This window comes from Schistocerca gregaria, chromosome 8 (genome assembly GCF_023897955.1).
Source record: "Schistocerca gregaria isolate iqSchGreg1 chromosome 8, iqSchGreg1.2, whole genome shotgun sequence".
Lineage (NCBI taxonomy): Eukaryota > Metazoa > Arthropoda > Insecta > Orthoptera > Acrididae > Schistocerca > Schistocerca gregaria.
This window is the reverse complement of record NC_064927.1, coordinates 439,249,076-439,270,634: the sequence shown is the minus strand read 5'-3', so window position 1 is coordinate 439,270,634 and position 21,559 is coordinate 439,249,076. Positions and strand designations below refer to the sequence as shown.

Here is a 21,559-nt window from a genome sequence, read left to right as displayed (position 1 = left end):
CAGTTTCAACAAACTGTAGTTTGGGTTCCAGAAGTAATGCCAGACGGAGATAGCTATAAAATTTAAATAATTACCACAGATAATCAAGTGGCGACTATGGAATGAGATGATCATGTTAGTTAAATGCTAAAGCTCCGGTACTCGTCCTGATGGGCCATTCAGAACAGACCAGCAACCGCGTAATCCTCTCGCAGTGGCCACATTCGGAAGCGGTATGGAGGGGTTTTGCGGCAGCACACCGCTCTCCTGGTCGTTTCCAGTTTTACAGACGTCTCGGCATCACGAAGATGAGTGCACACCGTAACAGTCGGCCTGCCAAGGAAAAGATCCCTGACAATATAGGAAATCGCACCCAGGTCCTCCTCAAAGCAGTGAGACACGCTGGCGATGTAGCTACGGAGGAGGTAGATCGTGCTAGTTCTCTTCTAGATAATGACTTTTCAGTGCGAATCATTTTCCTCAGCGATGGGGAAGGAAGGTTAGGGTTTAACGACATAGAGGTCAAGTTAGAGACGGAGCACAAGACCGGAATGTTTCAAGGATGCGAAAGAAAGTCAGCGGTACTCTTTCAAGGGAAGGCATTTGCTTTGGAGGTTTAAGTAAATGTCGGAAAACGTGAATTTGCGTGGCCGGACGCGGATTTGAAAAGTTGAACAGTCACCCTCCAGAATGCGAGTCCAGTGTGGAATATGTTTTGTCTCTTCACCGTCAGCTTCGATAAAACCTGTTGCTTAGACATGGTACAGAGAACGACATTATAAATAAAGAAATAGGTTGGGAGAGTTAGGAGGTTTCATTCACGTAGTATTCACAATGATCATAGTCTCATTCACTAAATGTATTCCTTTTATTAAAATACAAAAACCAGCAGTTTCACATCTGATTAATTGAATGAAACGTCATAATATGCAGCCAATTTCTGCTTTGCAGACCAGTGAGATTGGCAGGTAATTATCTGGAGTGCTCCATATCTGGCACCGGTAGTCGACTCAAAATTGCTGTAACATATCACAGGGCAGAACATAACTGAAAAGCTTTGAATATTTTCTTCCGTAGGTATTCAAGGGAGATGGGATTCAGGGAGAGAAAGGAAAAGGCAGAGGCCTCAAACCGTCAGCTTTTATGAATTTCAGTAGCTGGAGACGCTAATGATGAACTATTATCAAGAATTAACTTCTCATGTTTGGGATTCACATTCAGAGAATATTTCTTAAATGACAACATAGTGCCGTAGACTGTACGAAACGGCGACTATGACTCTTTTAAGAAATATTATCAAGAAAATTGCAGCTGAACATACATGGGGTAACATCAGGCACAAAAGGAACTTCAAAGAGAGAGAGCTGCCCATCAGCCCCAATGGGGAAGACAGCCTAGAAATAAAACTTTTCGTATTTAGCTAAAACTTCATGTAGTTGAAGAGTAGGAGGGTCGTTGGTTCGACTCCTACGACAATTCCCTGTTTTACCAACGAGAGACGCTTGACAGTATGTATACACACCATATGAACACGCCGTTTGTGGACGTGTAAATTATTGGAGTTGCCACTATCAGTGACAGGTGGAAGGGTCAGCAGAATAAATTAGTGTTTCTCATCTTCAGTTTTGTCACCAAGTATGTTAGGATGGATAAGCAACATGAAAAACGTCAGATACCGCGTAGTCACGCTGGTCTTCGTAATCAGCACGTAACTGAGTTCAAATAGGGCTTAATTGTTGATCTCCATCTGGTTGTCTGGTAGGATTGTGCTTTATCCAGAGTTGCGGAGCGTTTAGATGTGACAACAACCGATGGTCGGCTGCACGGGAATATGCTGGTAGGCATATTCGCTACAAGGTTCCGGTCGATCATGTATGACCACCACAAGGGCGGAATGCCGTAGTGTACACAACGCACATCGTTACCCTTTCACATCTGGGCTTGCCGTCCGACACCAAGCAATGGAGTCCCGGTGACATTCTCTGTCATCCTACACCACTGATTGGAGCCCAGCAGCAGCTGGACTACGGCATTACCATCTCATTCGTTGGCTGCCGTTGACACCACAACACGAACGACCGCACCTGGAGTGGAGCCTTGACTGGGAAACACGGACTGCTGATGAACGGCGTCACACTGTCTACACAGATGAATCGCGGTTCTGCAGAGCCCCAGATGCATACTGTCATTGAGTATGGCTTTCACCTGGGAAGAGGCGCCATTCTTACAGTGTTCTGGAGAGACACAGCTTCATGTTGCGGGCAGCCCTTGAGTATGACTTGTAGTCACTGCTGGAATAGTCACTGAAGGAATCTAAAAAAAAATGGTTCAAATGGCTCTGAGCACTATGGATCTTAACATCTATGGTCATCAGTCCCAAAGAACTTAGAACTACTTAAACCTAATTAACCTCAGGACATCACAAACACCCAGTCATCACGAGGCAGAGAAAATCACTGACCCAGCAGGGAATCGAACCCCGGAACCCGAGCGCGGGAAGTGAGAACGCTACCGCACAACCACGATCTGCGGATAGGGAATCTAACTCCATAGCCGTATATGACGGGTATCATGCGTCCACATGTGTTACCTATCATGGGACAGTATCGTTGTGCCACTTTTCAACAGGACAATGCTCGTTTACAAGCAGCAAATGTCTCTGTGAACTATCTGCGTGATAGACTAGCAAGATTCCCATAACTGTCCCCGACAGAACACTTTTGGCACCATCTCTAAGGTCAGCTCCGTCCCAGTAGCAGCATTCAGGACACCGAGGACCAGTTTCAACTATCGTTGTCGAGGTTGCATCAGGTGATGATTCTACCCCTGTAGGACATCTTTCAAATGGTTCACAAGTCTCTGAGCACGATGGGACTTAACTTCTGAGGTCATCAGTCCCCTAGAACTACTTAAACCTAACTAACGTAAGGACATCACACACTCCATGCCCACGGCAGGATTCGAACCTGCGACGCAGCGGTTGCACAGTTCCAGACTGTAGCGCCTAGAACCGCTCGGCCACTCCCGCCGGCTGTAGGACACACTCGAATCTGTGCACATATCCAGGTCAGATGGGGTGCATCGTCGTACTGGACAGTGGACTCATACTGCGAAATTCTTCGTAAATTTTACTCGATACTGGAATCACTGGAATAACATCACATACCCTCTCAACCCATAAAGTTTCATTTCATTTCGTTTCTCCTTCGCGGTGCTTCAATTTTTTTGCTCGGCAATGTAATTTTTGTTTTGAGTCTTCAGTCTTCTGACTGGTTTGATGCAACCCGCAACCAATTCCTCTCCTGTGCCAATGTCTTCATCTCAGAGTAGCATATGCAACCCATGTCCTCAATTATTTTCTGGATGTGTTCCGAACTCTGTCTTCCCTTACAGTTTCTGCCCTCTATAGCTTCCTCTAGGACTATGGAAATCATTCCGCGATGTCTTAACGGATATCCTGACATTCTGTACCTTCTCCTTGGCAGTCTCCTCCTGGAAATCCTAATGGGAGACCATTTTGGAATCTTTTGGGCATTGATGAGATCATCATGAAACTTTTTAGTTACAGGCCACATACCCTGTCGATACAGGTTATGTGTATTAAATGCAATTGTTTCCATTCCTTCTGCAGCCTCATGCCGTTGACCATTGCTGATTCTTCCACCTGTAGGGGTAGTTTCTCAACCCAAGAGCGAGCCCTGAACTTTGTCTGTTCCTCTGCCCTCCGTCAATGCATATAACAGAATTCGTGCTGTTTACACTGGTTCTTTTACTACTAGTACTGCCTGTTAGGAATTCTATTTATTTGGATAGGTGCGTAGGTTATGCCTTTACCAGAAAAACGTAAATTGCTTAGGAAGTTAGCTTATGACATTTCCATCTTAAGTGTGAAAATTCGTATTGCTCCCTAAGTTAAATGTATTATTGACTACAAATTTCACCAAGGAGGCTGATGTTCGTATTGTGAAATTTTTAAGTACGTGTGTGACATCAGACATAGCACTAATGACATTTCTTTGCTTTTCACCTGTAAGAGTAGTTGGCGAATAGCATTTGTGCTTAAGTTGTTAAGAAATTAAAGTAATCTACTTATGATGAATTACCGATTTATATCTATCATAGTTATAAATTCTTCTTACAGTGAAGACACTACAAAATTGTAATATATTTGATATGTGATTTTTTGCAGTATTAAGTCAGCGCCAATATCAGCAGCCTAAAACAACTGAAAATCAACTGTTTTGTTGTAAAAAAATCGGTTATTAGTGTATTTTTGAAGTTGAAGCAATCGGGTTTGTACATATTCATAACAGACTACATACGGAACTCACAAATGGTCAATTTTTCTGCTTTATGTAGGCACAGTGTTACCAGTATTATCATATTAGTGAATGTTTGTAATTAATACTTTGACTGGCAGTCTTTCTTTTTACCATCTGCATAAATCAGAAGGCTTGCCTGCTGTTAGTTTCGCAAAGGTAGCCGTACACACCTCGCTATTCCTAGTCTTCACAGTTTTTCCGCATACAATCGACACTCGTCCCGAGGGCGTTACAGCGACACTCGTTGCATCGGGTCTTGTATGTAAAGTTAGGCGTGCACCTTGTTGCTGCAACAGAATTCCAAAGGTAATTAATGTGCTTCCTTTATATTACAAAGATTGGCTTCAGGTATAAAATAAGAGCAATCACAGTAGAAGACGCCACCCACAAATGCCGCCTCAAAACGCGGTTGGATGCATGGAAAAGGGAGTGGCACATTTTATGCGAAAAGGGTCGAGCATGTATGATATCTTTCCAAACACACGGAAAAGATTATGAATAAAACACGCTGAACGTTAAGGTGAACATGAAATGTCGTGTGACGAGGGGCTTCCGTCGGGTAGACCGTTCGCCTGGTGCAAGTCTTTCGATTTGACGCCACTTCGACGACTTGTGCGTCGATGGGGACGAAATGATGATGATTAGGACAACACCCAGTCCCTGAGTAGAGAAAATCTCCGACCCAGCCGGTAATCGAACCCGGGCCTTTTGGATTGACAGTATGTCGCGCTGACCACTCAGCTACCGGGGCGGACAACGTTAAGGTATATATTAGTAACAAAACATGCTACCCCAGGCCTTCGAATGATACACTTCCAAACCGGAGATGGTCTTTATTTAACACACATCGGATGAACTTTAGGCAAAGCTGAAAATGTACTGAGTGGCATTTATAGGACTATAGGAAAGAAACGTAAATTAGTTGCAAACTGTGGCTTGCGTATACTTTATTCAATGTGTAAATGTCACCGCAGGTATTCGGTTTTAGGTTACGACATGTTGGGTATGCCTGCCGTCATTGGCAATAAAGTAGCACAGACGAATAGCGAAATTCTGCGTGACCTGCTGAAGTGTCGGAACATCGATGCTGTCGGTGGCCTCCTAAATGGCTGTTTCCAACTCAGCAATGGTTTTCCGGTTATTGCTAAACACCTTCTCTTTAATATAGCCCCACAAAAAGGACTTGCATGTTTACAGATCCGGAGAGTATGGCGGCCAATTGAGGCCCATGCCAGTGGCCTCTGGGTACTACAGAGCCAGAATGCAGTCTACAAATTGCTCTTCTAGGACATAAACTACTCTTCTGCTTTATTGGGGTCGAGCTCCGTATTGCATGAACTACATCTTGTCGAAATCAGAGTCACTTTGCATAACGAGGATGAAATCATCTTCCAAAACCTTCACGAACTGTTCGCTGGGCACAGTGCCATCGAGGAATATAGCAACGATTGTTCTGTAATTGGACATTGTTTACCACACAGGCATCCGTTGTGAGTGAACAGACTTCTAAATCGTGAAATACACTCCTGGAAATGGAAAAAAGAACACATTGACACCGGTGTGTCAGACCCACCATACTTGCTCCGGACACTGCGAGAGGGCTGTACAAGCAATGATCACACGCACGGCACAGCGGACACACCAGGAACCGCGGTGTTGGCTAGCTGCGCAGCATTTGTGCACCGCCGCCGTCAGTGTCAGCCAGTTTGCCGTGGCATACGGAGCTCCATCGCGGTCTTTAACACTGGTAGCATGCCGCGACAGCGTGGACATGAACCGTATGTGCAGTTGACGGACTTTGAGCGAGGGCGTATAGTGGGCATGCGGGAGGCCGGGTGGACGTACCGCCGAATTGCTCAACACGTGGGGCGTGAGGTCTCCACAGTACATCGATGTTGTCGCCAGTGGTCGGCGGAAGGTGCACGTGCCCGTCGACCTGGCACCGGACCGCAGCGACGCACGGATGCACGCCAAGACCGTAGGATCCTACGCAGTGCCGTAGGGGACCGCACCGCCACTTCCCAGCAAATTAGGGACACTGTTGCTCCTGGGGTATCGGCGAGGACCATTCGCAACCGTCTCCATGAAGCTGGGCTACGGTCCCGCACACCGTTAGGCCGTCTTCCGCTCACGCCCCAACATCGTGCAGCCCGCCTCCAGTGGTGTCGCGACAGGCGTGAATGGAGGGACGAATGGAGACGTGTCGTCTTCAGCGATGAGAGTCGCTTCTGCCTTGGTGCCAATGATCGTCGTATGCGTGTTTGGCACCGTGCAGGTGAGCGCCACAATCAGGACTGCATACGACCGAGGCACACAGGGCCAACACCCGGCATCATGGTGTGGGGAGCGATCTCCTACACTGGCCGTACACCTCTGGTGATCGTCGAGGGGACACTGAATAGTGCACGGTACATCCAAACCGTCATCGAACCCATCGTTCTACCATTCCTAGACCGGCAAGGGAACTTGCTGTTCCAACAGGACAATGCACGTCCGCATGTATGCCGTGCCACCCAACGTGCTCTAGACGGTGTAAGTCAACTACCCTGGCCAGCAAGATCTCCGGATCTGTCCCCCATTGAGCATGTTTGGGACTGGATGAAGCGTCGTCTCACGCGGTCTGCACGTCCAGCACGAACGCTGGTCCAACTGAGGCGCCAGGTGGAAACGGCATGGCAAGCCGTTCCACAGGACTACATCCATCATCTCTACGATCGTCTCCATGGGAGAATAGCAGCCTGCATTGCTGCGAAAGGTGGATATACACTGTACTAGTGCCGACATTGTGCATGCTCTGTTGCCTGTGTCTATGTGCCTGTGGTGCTGTCAGTGTGATCATGTGATGTATCTGACCCCAGGAATGTGTCAATAAAGTTACCCCTTCCTGGGACAATGAATTCACGGTGTTCTTATTTCAGTTTCCAGGAGTGTATCATTCTCAGTCCCCCAAATACACGAATTTAGCTAATTGACGAACCCATCCAAATGAAAATGGGATTCATCGTGAAATCAAAATGTATTCACATCAAAGTCCTGTTCGTCAATTCTGTGACAATAGTGTTGGCGAAACGCAACCGCTGCTCCATAATGGGTGATGTGTTAGAATTTTGTATGAGAAGAGATGCATGTCTTCAACAACAGTTTGTCACAGTGTCTCCCGATTGATTCCCATCTGTTATGCAGCTCGTTTTATCGATTTCCTGGGGCTGGTTTGAATCACAGAACATGTGTCGCCTATATTCTCAGGCGTTTTCATAAATTCTGGGCGACCGATATTGTCAACACCGTCATCAGGAACACTACCCGTTCTCTCAGGGGTGCGAATCAAATTCTTGATTGTTAGCCCATTTGGATCAGTTGTCTTCAGCTTGAACTCGGTCGCAAACTTCCTTTGAGCTGCAGTTAGGCTGTTATTGTTCTCGCAGTAGGCCTTGACAAGCGCTATAGGCTCAGGCACGCCGTGCACATGCACATGCTAGTTCCCCTCATGCACTGCGGCCGACTGTGCATTTTTAACGTCTTAACGGAAACAATTGAGAGGTTATGACGATTGTCATCCTGCACGTGTTGTGCAACTGTCTCCCCAGACATTTGATACTACACCTCTCACACACAGCTCACACGACAAAGGACGCCACTCGATAACGTATACAAAGCCATTGGTTATCCTCGTCATTGTGCAAATTTGACTGAACAGTGGACACTATTTCAAGAATGTTACAAGAGCATTACGCAAGAGAGAGGCCTGTACATCGACTACACATAACCACGGTGTTAGAGAACAGCATAAATAATACGGAAAATGGAACATCATATACAGACAGCTGAAGCACATGACACAATGTAACACATAATACAAACATATGGAACTTAATACATACGTAACATAAGTGAGAGTTACTAATATATAGAAAGCTAAATTGAAATATCCGAATGAAGAAAGTATTGCTCAGACATAGGAGATTCGATGGCCTAATTCCGAGATCAGCCATCCTGACAAGCCCTGTAAAGAAGTGACATGAATTAATGCTACTACCTAGAGACAAGTCATTGTTTAATGTTGTTTCAATGTATCTCATAAAAATAGTTGCTCGTTTTACTTACATTTTTTTCATGATATTCTAATAACCATTCAAATGAACACAGGCTATATAATTTTAATACATTTGGTTTATAAGTACATGAAGACTGTATAAAGGGACAACGTTATTAGCAAAAGTCTCGATGTGTTCTTGACTGATTAACTTCAGATGATACTGTAATAAACGTTCAGACAGACACAGGGTACATAATATACGACTATATATTTAAATCTATACTGTTATATAAACGTTTAACGTTGTTACCAAATCTCTCAGAAAGTCCTCATCCGATTTATTTCCAATTTTCACACAACACTTCCATAAATTTTGGATGGATAATAAACTTTTGGAGATACATAGGCTGGATATTTTATGAAAGCTCAATGTTATTAGCAAAATTCTCAAAAAGTTTGTGGCCAATTCACTTCAAAATTTTTAGGTCATACTTTAATAAACTTCCGGATGTACATGGGCTACATTTGTTAAATGTGTGTGATAGTATATATATCTACTTCTCTATTACTATATAGAGAAAAATTGTCGTTTAACATTGTTATCAAAAATCTCAGAAAGTACTTGGCCAACTTATATAAAATTTTTACACGATAATCTAAAGAACATTAGAGTGGAGATTGGTTATAAATTTTTAATATATATATATATATATATATATATATATATATATATATATATATATATATATATATATATATGTGTGTGTGTGTGTGTGTTTGTGCGTGTAGTATATAATTATATATGTAATGTATAAAGAGAAAAAATTGTTGCCCGAAATCGCGAAACGTTGTTGACCAATTTACTTCAGATTTTTACATAATTCTTTAATAAATACATGGACGAACATGGCTATATGTTTTTTAGTAAGTCTGATATACAGTTATATATGTAATATATAAATTGGATACTTTGTTACCAAATATCTCAGAAAGTCTTTGACAGATATACTTCAGACATTTACACAATGCCAAAATCAACATTCAGATGTACATATCCTGTATAATTTTTAAGATATATACGAGTATATTTATATTAAAAATTATACAGGGTATGTCCAGCCTAATGTTGAAATGTTGTTATCAAAAATCTCAAAATGTACGTCACTAATTTACTATAAATTTTGACGCAATGTTCTAAGAACATTTGGACAGATACAGGCTACAGTTTTTTAATACATGTAGTACATAAACATATATGTAATATTGGTCACTGAAATTCTTCTCGGTTTGTGAACACTTTGTCAAGCATAAAATTCCGACGTTTTGGAGACTATTCCAATACCCCATCCTTAGCGTGTGTTGTCAACTGATGAATGGGAGCTTGTTTAATTACTTATATACTATAGAGGAGTGCTGTTATTGTATATGAAGGTGAGGAGGAAGGGTATGAAGTCTCAAACAATATAACACATCAGCGATGACAGATCACCATGAACAGTGCAGGTTGAAGATCGAATTTAGAGAGGCCCACGTTCTGGCGGAAAAGCCGCTTAGCTTGAGGAGGAAGCTCAGAGAGGCTATAGAAAGAGCCAAGCGACCCGACAACATGAATAGAGAAGACGTGTGCCGACTCCCTGCGTCTTGACTGAAGGATAGCGTGGGGAGAGCTCTCGCAAAGCAAAAGGCGCTTGGTAGGCCACAGCGGCGGAGGGTGCATCGATAGCTTACGCGCCCTAGCCGATATTAGGCAGTTTGTAAACAGCGCTACGCTGCAGTCGCCGCTCAGTTTTCTATTGCCGATTTCCACCAATCCCGAGCAGTAAAGGAAACGCCAAAGGAAAACGCCTATTTCTGCCAATGACAAGATGCAATGCAAAGACCAATGAAAGAACAGTAAATACCTTCCCTCCTCACCCTCATAACTAATGACAGAACTCTTGTATAGTACATAAGTAGTTAATCTAGTGGCCAGTCAACAGTTAACAACACACCCTGAGGAAGGCGTCTTGCAATAGTCGCGGAAATGTCGGAATCTTATAGTTGACAATAGGGGCACAAACCAGAAAGAATTTTGTTGACTGTGACAATGACCGCGGAAGAATACGTTTACATATATGTAATATGTAAATGCGAAACATTGTCACTAAAATCTCGAAAATTTGTTGAAGTTTTACTTCAGATTTTTATGCTATATTCTAACGAACATCCCGACAGACATAGGTTACCTATTTTTCTATACACATAATACATATATACGTACGTAATATATATAAACGAGAAATGTTGTTGCCAAAGTCCTAAAACTTGTTGACAGATTTTTTTCAATTTTTTACATAGTCTTCTAGTAAACTATATCCCCCCTTTTCTTTCGTGAACGGTTACACATAGTGAAACCCGGTTTTCGCCAAATATTAGAGCGTCGAGTGTCACATATTTTTTGTTTTGTTACTTCAACTGGTATCAACAGAGATATTAAACGAGGTATCATATAAGTTTTATAACTGCGTTCCATAGCTCTTGAAAGGACAATTACAATTATATAGTGTTTGTTAATGTTGACGTTGAAACCTGCCGTAAAAAAATCGTAAACGCCCTAGAATTTGAGAGCAGAGTGGCCGGAATCGGCAATAGCGGTACAAACGACATCAAGTAGAGCTCTCGCACTATGCTCTGCCAGATTGTCAACACATTTGTCTCCTCTGAGCCATTGAATGAAGGCCGTCGGCCACTGCGTTATCCGTGGTGAGAGCTAATGCCTGAAATTTGATATTCTCAGCATTCTCTTGACACTGTAGACATCGGAGTATTCAATTCCCTAACGATTTCCGACATGGAATGTCCAATGCGTCTAGCTCCAATTACCTTCCGTGTTCAACGTCCGTTAATTCCCGTTTAGGGTCAAATTTACGTCGGAGACGTTTCCACATGAATCACCTACTACATCTGACAGGTCTACCAACATACTGCACTTTTATGCCGCCATCTGTGTATGTGCATATCTGTATCCCATTAGCTCTGTCATTTCGGTGAAGATCAGCTGAGAGCGGCCAAAGGAATATTATCACAAGAACAATGTATCAAATACTTCACGACAGGTTCGCTGTTCTTACACTGGTTGAGTCGCCTATACAATTGTAGTACTTTTAGTGTGCTTACAAGGTACGTAGCAGTGATCTCTGAGGTGGTCCGTACGTTCGTCCAGCCGTCCGTACCCTTTCCCTGAGCTGTTGAAAAACCGAACACCGTCAGGTCCCCCATGGATGACCCCTGCTTTTGTAAGGACGGTAAAACCTGTGAACAATGAATTGATAAGGTCATTAGCAGTATCCAGCAACATACACTGTATATTTTTGACTCAACAAAGATCATGTCTTACGCCTAAAAGCAGGCAATCTGAAAATTGTGAGACTATGTGATTACGTAGGCTTTCCCGTCATACGAAGCTACAACAGCCGGAAAAATCGGCGGTAGCAGAACACTGCCTAAATGAGGGACACAATATGAAATTTGAGGAAACTGTGGTGGTTGCCAACATTTCCAGTTTTTGGAACAGTCTATAAAGAGGCGACTGAAATTACGTTGGCTGATAATTTAATCAACAGAGACAATGGGTTTCCTCTTAGCAAGACGTGGAATTCTGTATTATCTCGCATCAGAATTGAACGTTCTTCGGTGCGGCCGTGATTGCGATATATCGTTGCCAGTAGTGTTTCACTAAGGGCGGCGCCACCTCCCTGTTTTGGAAGGCAGAAACCGTAATGGGAGGCGCATCCGCCATTTACTGAACGGTGTCCTGTGTACGACGTCGATTTGCAACCTGGCGTTAGTTCTCAGAGGGACCCATTAGCAGAAGCAGCATTTTCCTGAAGATGGCGACCAGCTGGATCGCCGAAATATCGAGTCAAGTTGATTTTAGGATCCAGCAGCAAACCCGAACAGTCTTTCGTCTGCCTATGGTTGGGCTGAAACATTCCAAGTTCAAATTTGCTGCACCAGCTTATGGAAATCAGTTTGATGATTAAGCTAATTTACAGAAATCTGTTTGATAGGAATACGTTTGCGAGAATCGAGCCACTGACACTTATCCTAGTTGACTTCTTTTACGTAACTATCCAGCAGCCTTTTTCTTTGTTTAACAAGTAATAAGTATTCGCAGAGGAAATGGATGAGCCATGGAACAGGCAGTCTGAAAATCTGTTTTCAGATGGCAGCTGTGTCCCTAGAAATAGAGTGATTTCAAAGAAGGTTTACGCAAGGAGCGGGCAATATAATGACGTCTTATCGGCAGGTACGATCGGTTGGCCACGCCGCACCTTTTCATCATGGCAGCACCAGGTGGTCAATAATGGCTGCAGGTCCTTCAGAGGCCCAGGCTCAGGTTGACCCATCCACCAACCCGCTTGCAGGGCAGGTTAACCCTGACACAATCTCCTGTGTGCGAGCGTGGGCTTACAGTCGGGTCCGTGGGTTCGCGTGCCTCATTTCCACTTGTGAGACTCTACCTGGTTTTCCGACTGCTATCCTGCCAGTTCACCCTCCATTAGTAATGGCAAGTAGTGCCAGAAAAGCACTGGCTGGTGTCCACAAAACAGTCGGTCATGTCGCGACTGTGTGGCAAGAGGATCGCCTCTGCAGTCGTGCTGTCAATGAGCTCGTTTAGAATTACACACTACGTCTGGTAAGGCAGGGGAGACATAATGAAAGACTCGGTTTGGGTACAACGTTGGGCATCTGGCCAATAAAATAAATTGCTTTACGAACTGTTAGGGGTATTACATTTAAGTGGGAATTATACTGTTAAATGCAGACGAGGTAGCAAGGAAGGGAAAACTGATAGAAGTAATGTGTATATACAGGAAAGAAACTTGGGAACAATGCCGTGGTCGGGGGAAGACGTAATGGACGAAGATGAGAGGGGTAGGCGTTACCGCCAAATGGACTGAAGTTCAAAGAAACTGGTATAGGCAGGCATATTCAAATACAGAGATATGTAAGCAGCAGAATATGGCGCTGCGGTCGATAATGCCAATATAAGACAACAAGAGTCTAGCGCACTTGTTAGATCGGTTACTGCTGCTACAATGTAAAGTTATCAAAATTTTAGAGAGTTTGGATTTGACGTAATGGTCGGTTGGGACGCAGCATCTCCGAGGTAGCGATGAAGTGGTGATTTTCCTGTATGACCATTTCATGAGATTATCGTGAATAGGACGAAGACGTTAAAGCATCAAACTCCGACATCGCTGCATCCGAAAAAAGATCCTGCAAGAACGGGACCATCGACGACTGAAGACAATCGTTCAACGTGACAGAAGTGCAACCCTTCCGCCTTTTGCTGCAGATTTCAATGCTGGCACATCAACAAGTGCCAACGAGTGAAGCGTTCAACGAAACATCATCGCTAATGGCTTTCGGAGCCCAAGACACACTCGTGTATCCTTGATGATCGCACGACACAAAGCTCTGCGACTCGCCTAGGTATGTCAACACCGACATTGGACTGTAGATGACTGTAAACATTTTGCCTGGTCGGACGAGTCTCATTTCAAATTGTAGAGCGCGGATGGACTCGTACAGGTATGGAGGCAGCCTCATGAATACTAGCTGAAACTTGCTACAGAACTGAATTAGTCTTTCTCCTCTGTCATTCCTTGTCTCAGGCCTATAATCTCTTGTTACCTTTTCTTCTACTCCCTCCCCTACAACTGCGTTCAGGATTTTCACCCCTCATGACGTGTTGTGTTACCCTTTCAAGATCCTCATACACTTTCTAAATCTCTTCATCTTCAGCCTGCGACGTCGGCAGGTATACCTGACCTATCGTTGTCGGTGTTGGTTTGCTGTCGATTCTGACAAGAACAGCACTGTCACAGAACTGTTCACGGTAACACACCTAAACTTCATGAACGAAAACAATCAGGTGTCGTTGATGTGCGGTGTTGATTCCATTGTGCCAAAGAATTAAGATACATGTTACATAGATACGTTACATCACGTCTTAGATGAAAGGTCAAGCGATCCGTTTCTGTGTTTTGTAAGTGAAGTGAGAGACAAGACAGAGGTACTACTTATCAGAACTCCTCACAGTTCTCTTCCTCACAACGTAGCATGTTTGTGATGGACATTAACGAGAGCTATTCGTAGAGTAAAAGCCGATCAGGCGAAAAATGGAAACCACCGTAAAAATCCGATGTAGTATTGCTCAGATGTGTTGGGCAGTATATTTGGTATGCCAGTGGATGGCGTCACGTCCGTCTCTCTCAGCTTCGAGTGCACAGTAAGCAGTTAAAGGTGCCCAAAATAATAGTGTCTCCCGTCATGTATGAGGGCCTGGTGAGATATTTCGCCTGATGTTATGCAACACACACGACGTAAGTGTCATGCATTTCCTTCTTCTTGAGACTTCTCGGCCGGACACTATAGGTGCAATTAAGATGATCCTCCAGCGTTTACGATGGTCAAGTGTTTGATCACCAAATGTACGGCCCATCATTGGCACCCATGAGTTTCATCTCTGCTACATTAACTGTTGGCTGCGAAGACATTCTGGCACAGACAATGAACTGAAGACCAGCGTAGAGAATTGGCGGAACTATGAGGCGGCTGCTTGGTACAACGCAGGACAAACCTCTAAGTCGGAGCGGCGACTATGTAGATAAGTAGCTGGAATGTGTAGCTAACTGTTGCATATAAAACATTTTTGATTTTCGCTGTCGTTTCGATTTCGGACCGATTGGACATTACTTCCCGAAAAGACCTCGTAGCACGCGGTATGTCAGGAGCAACCCAATAATCGACAACCGTCTGGATTACAATGCACACTGTAGTACTCACGTTGGTTCGTTCTCACACACGTTGAAGGAGAAACGAGCAATAAAGCGACCAGAAGCCACAGCAAGGATCCCATGGCCGCTGCGTCTGTAACTGCTGTCGCTAATAAGCCAGACCGGTTCCCACAGAGGAGTCCGAGCTCTCGCTTATATTACGGACCGTGCCAGTGGTTAATGGCTTTATGGTTCCAGCAGACTCTTTCACTTAATGGCGCATTATCTTTCCGTCAAACAATAATTGATATTTGTCTCGATACGACCGGTTATGACATTTCCAGGTGGCTCTAGAATCACCAGGCGCTTCTATTTCTATGTCTCAATCTGTATATGTGGATTATTTGTGTGTGGCGTATTTTCATTTGAAGACATCCGAACGAACGAACATCACACATACAGGATGTTGTTATTAACGTTTAAAGAGACCCGAAGCGACGTAGATGACTCTGAATCAGATTAATGTAACATATATATGCGGCCGCATATCTCGGCAAGTAGCCCAAAAACGGATGACAAGTGTTGAACGTCTCGCTGCACGGGCAGTGATGGTGCTTGCCGACTCTGCCCTCTCTGGTGGGAGGCAGTGCCACGTATCGCACCGATCAGCTACTCTCTCTTCAAACATATTTTCTATATGTGATATGTTGTAGACTCAGAACATACAATATTGTTGCCCTCTCTGTAACCAAGCAAACCCTTTTTTAATTTTCTGATTCTTTCCTTTCTCGCTTCTTTTTTTGTATACAGACTTTATTTAGTAAAGAACATGTATCGCATTTATTAGTAGCGATCTAATTCGGAAAATTATACTTATTTACACTGATGAACCAAACCATTGTGAGTGTCTGCTTAATAGCTCATTTGTTCGACTTTGTAAAGGAATACGTCACTCATCCTGCGTATCAGGTATCGGGTAGTATCTTTGCAGCTTTGCGAATATGTATTGTGTTAGATGTCTATGCAAACGTCATGTAACTCGCGTAAATAACGGGCTACTGATTTGGGTACGCGGTGACGGCCCCCGATAGAGATCCAGATGGGTACTGTAGGACTTAAATCAGGTGAATTTGGTCACCGAGACGTCAACGTGAGTGCTCCCTTAAACCACTGTAGCACGATTCTGGCTCCGAGACATGGACAACGGCGCTGCTGGAAGACGACATCACCGCCAGGGAAGACATGAAGACTGAACGGATACAGATGGTCCGCAGCTTTCAGCCTGTCTTCGATTACTACCACAAGTTCCATACCAGAGCATAAGAATGACTCCCATAGCATAATACTGCTACCACCAGTCTTCGTCCATGGTGTGCTGTACGTTTCGGGCAGCTATTCACCTCGACGACGGCGTTTATCGAGACGACCATCGAGTGTAGTAAAACTTTAATTCACCCGAAGAGTCGACATGTTTCCGTTGATCAACCGTCGAATCCTCATGGTCCCGTGCCCACTGCAATCGTAACTGGTGACGTCGTTAGGCCAGCACGTGAACACGTAGGGGTGCTCTGCTCTGGAGCTCCTTCTTCAACAAAGCTCGGTGAACGATGTGTTCCAAAACAGTTGAGAGAGCAGCAACATTGTGCTCTTTCAGTAGAGATGTAAGAGATACACATTTACTCTATTTTATGTTGCAGACAAGCACTAGAACTCCACGTTGTGTGAAGAGTTGTGGACGTCCAACCATTTAGCACCTACCTCTTTTCGTATATGCTCATGACAGTAGCACGGGAACATTCGACCAGCTTTGTCGTTTTCGAGATAATCGTTCACAGACTCTACATAATAATAATATTCCTCTTGTCAAAGTCGCTTGTCGCAACAGATTTTCCAATATCTTTGCTGGTGTGACACTCGTTCCGTGTCTCCCCTGCTTAAATACTTCAGTTAACGCGTCACGTGTGCTCAACGTCAGTAGGCGTCATCCAGCATAATGTGGAAGTGTAAATGTAACACTGTAAATAAACAACAGTCTAATGGCGGTACTGACTATAAAGAAACATATTATCACTGTTACCCCGCATGATGAAAAAAGTATTAAACAATATGATAGGATTTAATTCCAGTCCCAAAGAAAGCAGGTGTTGACAGAAGTGAAAATAACCGAAATATCAGTTTAATAAGTCACAGCTGCAAAATACTAACGCGAATTCTTTACCTCGGCGAAGATCAGTTTGGATTCCGCAGAAATGTTGGAACACGTGAGGCAATACTGACCCTACGACTTATCTTAGAAAATACATTTAGGAAAGGAAAACCTACATTTATGGCATTTCTAGACTTAGAGAAAGCTTTTGACAATGTTGACTGGAATACTCTCTTTCAAATTCTGAAGGTGGTAGGGGTAAAATACAGGGAGCGAAAGGCTATTTACAATTTGTACAGAAACCAGATGGCAGTTATAAGAGTCGAGGGGAATGCTAGGGAAGCAGCGATTGGGAAGTGAGTGAGACAGGGTTGTAGCCTATCCCAGATGTTATTCAATCTGTTTATTGAGCAAGCAGTGAAAGAAACAAAAGAAAAATTCGGAGTAAGTATTAAAATCCAGGGAGAAGAAATAAAAACTTTGAGATTCGCCGATGACATTGTAATTCTGTCAGAGACTGCAAAGGTCTTCGAAGAGCAGTTGAACGGAATGGACAGTGTCTTGAAAGGAGGATATAAGATGAACATCAACAAAAGCAAAACGACGATAATGGAATGCAGTCGAGTTAAGTCGGGTGATGCTGAGGGAATTAGATAAGGAAATGAGACACTTGAAGTAGTAAAGGAGTCTTGCTATTTGGGGAGCAAAATAACTGATGATGGTCGAAGTAGAGAGGATATAAAATGTAGACTGGCAATGGCAAAGAAAGCGTTTCTGAAGAAGAGAAATTTGTTAACATCGAGTATAGATTTAAGTGTCAGGAAGTCGTTTCTGAAAGTATTTGTATCGAGTGTAGCCATGTATGGAAGTGAAATATGGACGATAAATAGTTTAGACAAGAAGAGAATAGAAGCTTTCTAAATGTGGTGCTACAGAAGAATGCTGAAGATTAGATGGGTAGATCACATAACTAATGAGGAGGTATCGATTAGAATTGGGAACAAGAGGCGTTTGTGGCACAACTTGACAAGAAGAAGGGACTGGCTGGTAGGACATGTTCTGAGGCATCATGGGATCACAAATTCCTCATTGGAGGGCAGCGTGGGGTGTAAAATCGTAGAGGGAGACCAAGAGATGAATACACTAAGCAGATTCAGAAGGATGTAGGTTGCAGTAAGTACTGGGAGATGAAGAAGTTTGCACAGGATAGAGTAGCATGGAGAGCTGCATCAAACCAGTCTCAGGACTGAAGACAACAACAACAGGATTTAATTGCAATGTAGTTTTTAGAAACCAGACCTTGAGGCCGATAAATAAAATAATTAATATTACCTCAATGTAAACACTTAATTGTGTAACACTATGCAAATTAAAAAAGAAAAAAATGTACAGCCTACCAGACGCATGCCTCGAACGCTGTGTCCCACGCGCTAAAGTCGCTTATGTAGACTCGGAGCCAGGTGAATGACTGAGTTGGGCTTTGAGGACCAGGTGCGGGAGATCGATAGGCACCATCGCAGTAGGTGCGACGAGACTCGTCATCTGGTGACGCCAGAGGTTTAACGTCAGTCGTCCAATTTCAGGGTATTTTCAGATATTTTCAGCTCCATGTACCTTACGGTTGTCTCAAAGGCACCTACGTACTTCGAGGGTTTTCAAACTTAAGTAAGAATAACCCTATATGTTATTCTATATGGCTTGACAGCCACTAAGATCATTTCAGGGCGTATGCACTCTCTTTCTTGAACCTTTGCAGGAGTCTAGGATGATGTGACGAGCAAATAAGTGTGGAGGACACGGGACGCAACGTAAGTAGTCTGCGACAACAAGGGAATTTGTGTCGAAAGTACAGGGTGCTGGGAAACTTGAAGCGCTTAAAGCAGTCGCTTTTGGAAAGCAATTAATAGGGGTTCGAGTCTTACTGAAACACAAATTTTCAGTTGTCACCAGCGAATTCATTTGAGTGTCCAGTTATGGCCGATATGAGTATTTATTTCAATTGAAACTGTCCGTAGGGGTTGTCTTGATAGTCAAAAGATCTGAAACAGCGATCTGTATATAGTCGTCTCTATCAGAAGCAAAGGGCCATTCTTCGCTAAAAGATATAAGACATCTAACTCTACATCTACTTACTTATCATGCAATACTCTTTGTAGTGCATGGTAGAGTGTACGTCCCACTGTACCAGTTATTAAGTTTTTCCTGTTCCATTTACTTATGGAATGCGGAAACAATGTCTGCTTAATTGCCTCTGCGCGCGCTCTTATTAATCTAGTACTGTCGTGTTCATATCTACGGGATTGTACATTGGGAGTTATATGCTGTACCTTCACTCATCATCTGAATTGGTTCCTGAAACACGCTAAGTAGGATTTCGAGAGGCAGTTTGCCTCAATTTTCAAGAATTTTTCAGTTCTTTCAGTATTACTGTGGTGCTCTCCCTTAGGCCATACAGGTGGGGCACATGATGTGCGCAGAGAGCAGTTGTGGAGTTATGGACAGGCAGCCGAAAGGGTCAGTGAAATTCCACGGAGTTGTGTATTACTAGACGCCCGAGGTGGAAATAATGTTGAGAGTCGAGTGACAGCTCTTTGAGAAAGGGCCGTTATCTCAGGACAATCAGACAATACAGTGGTTATCTGGTACTGTGTCAGCGGGCATCTTGTTTATGTCAGCCTGTTTCAACACAAAACTGATGGAAGGCAGCGAGAAGACCAGGCGGGTCGGGAGCAGTTGCAGACACACATTACGGGGACCACTAAGCGTGGCTGTGGTTGCTTGGAGGTGAAGACACAACTGCTTTGTCCAAGGAGTACCGTGGTGCTCAGTGGCATTGGCAGGATTCTTGCATGAAGGTGGTTCTGTCACTCCTCTACTAATGTGAGTTCTCGTGGTGTGGCGCAAATTGCTTTATGCATTTCTAGTGTATGGTTTGCTAAACATTGTTGACTTATAAAGCATGTTGTGAGGCACTATGCAACTTAGGGATTTAACGTTGATTTCAACCCTTCAGACTTAAAATACCTAGCAATTATCTCTGCTTGTTTAAGGACTGAGCTTCTGACTGTTCTTTCTTCTGAGGGATGCTATAGACTTTGTTTCATCCACTATAACAAGTGATACGTGTGTGAACTGGCTGTTGGACTGGGTTAAAGGTATTTGTGTTTCAGGGGAGAAAAAGGCAACGTTTACATGTATATAAAGGAGGACCGTGGACCCAGCTTATATTACGAGTATATGAATGAGTAATGAAATCGGCAAATTGTGTGTTTCAACCATATTTTGGAGATTTATACAAAATACTTGCTGTGGATTTGACAGATCGGGTTAATTTTCAGCTCATTGTATTTTTGCAGTTTGTGAAGGTTAGCATTCTCATTTCGCATTTTCTTTGTCTCTTTAGAAAGAATTTCTTAAGATGGCTTAGTAGGTTGGTTTTACATTTGGAAGAGTTTTATGCAGAATGTCGTAAGTTATGTGATAATTATATGTATCTGCTTAAAGTAATCAAATTTCGGAAATTCTTTAACGCTACTGAGATATTTTTGTTGTCTTTCGTAATGGGCTATTGTGGTAACTGTGGATGAGGTACTCTTAATAGAAAGTAATCAGTTTCAAGACACAGGTCAGCACCGGTAAGGTTTTATTGATTTTATTGTCACATACTTGTATTCTAGTTATTAAAATCATACTTATGTTAAACTGGCTCACTGTTGGACTGAAGGGAAACGACTAAAGCTGGTTTAACGTGACACTTGTGCTAATGTTACTGATACTGAAAAACGCTTGAGATGATTTTGGATAATGATTACATATATTACAACAATAAAAATATGTATTTGAAAATAAATCTCAGAACCTTGGTTGTACACCTGTCCACTGTCCTAGTCAGCCACGGAAAGGTGCCAGTAATGCCAGTAACGTCACAAGTGTCCAGTTTTGTACCAGGTAATGTGATTTTTTGAGAGGACACTGGGATGTTTGCGACTGAGTATGGTCGAGCTAAAAAATTTATATGTTTTTCAGTTTCTTTCTTTATTTTTTTGTCCAGGTCGCCTCAAACTTCATTAACTAGTCTTACGATCCGACGCCAACCTGTACCACCTTGTGTGGTTGTGGTGAACAGGGCGCAGGGTGTGAAGACCTGGCGATTCCGTGGAGAGAGACGCTGGTAGCAGCAACGAAGCGCGCCTCGCGGAAGCTGAGCGAAAGCGACCACTGGAGAGGGGACTCACTGGCTCTGACATCTTTACGACCTAAGTGGTCTCATACCAACTAAAGCTACAGGCAGCAAACCTTTAAAATCATTAAA

General features: G+C 43.5%; 1 protein-coding gene across 3 annotated transcripts in view; it reads right to left on the bottom strand.

The window, feature by feature from the left end:
- Nucleotides 1-15,289, bottom strand: part of LOC126284769 (uncharacterized) — a 76,440-nt gene extending 61,151 nt beyond the window's left edge. For 2 of the 3 annotated variants that reach the window (XR_007551553.1, XM_049983930.1), the window contains exons 1-2: nucleotides 15,172-15,289; nucleotides 11,494-11,628 (exon numbers count right to left, since the gene is read on the bottom strand). Coding sequence is in view for 1 of the 3 variants with exons in the window: in XM_049983930.1 (XP_049839887.1) it covers nucleotides 11,494-11,628; nucleotides 15,172-15,244 (208 nt within the window). In the remaining 2 variants the exon portion in view is untranslated. Of the gene's footprint in view, nucleotides 1-823; nucleotides 999-4,471; nucleotides 4,589-11,493; nucleotides 11,629-15,171 lie in introns of those variants that run through there. The other variant, XR_007551552.1, reaches the window with a different exon arrangement.
- Nucleotides 15,290-21,559: the final 6,270 nt, after the last annotated feature.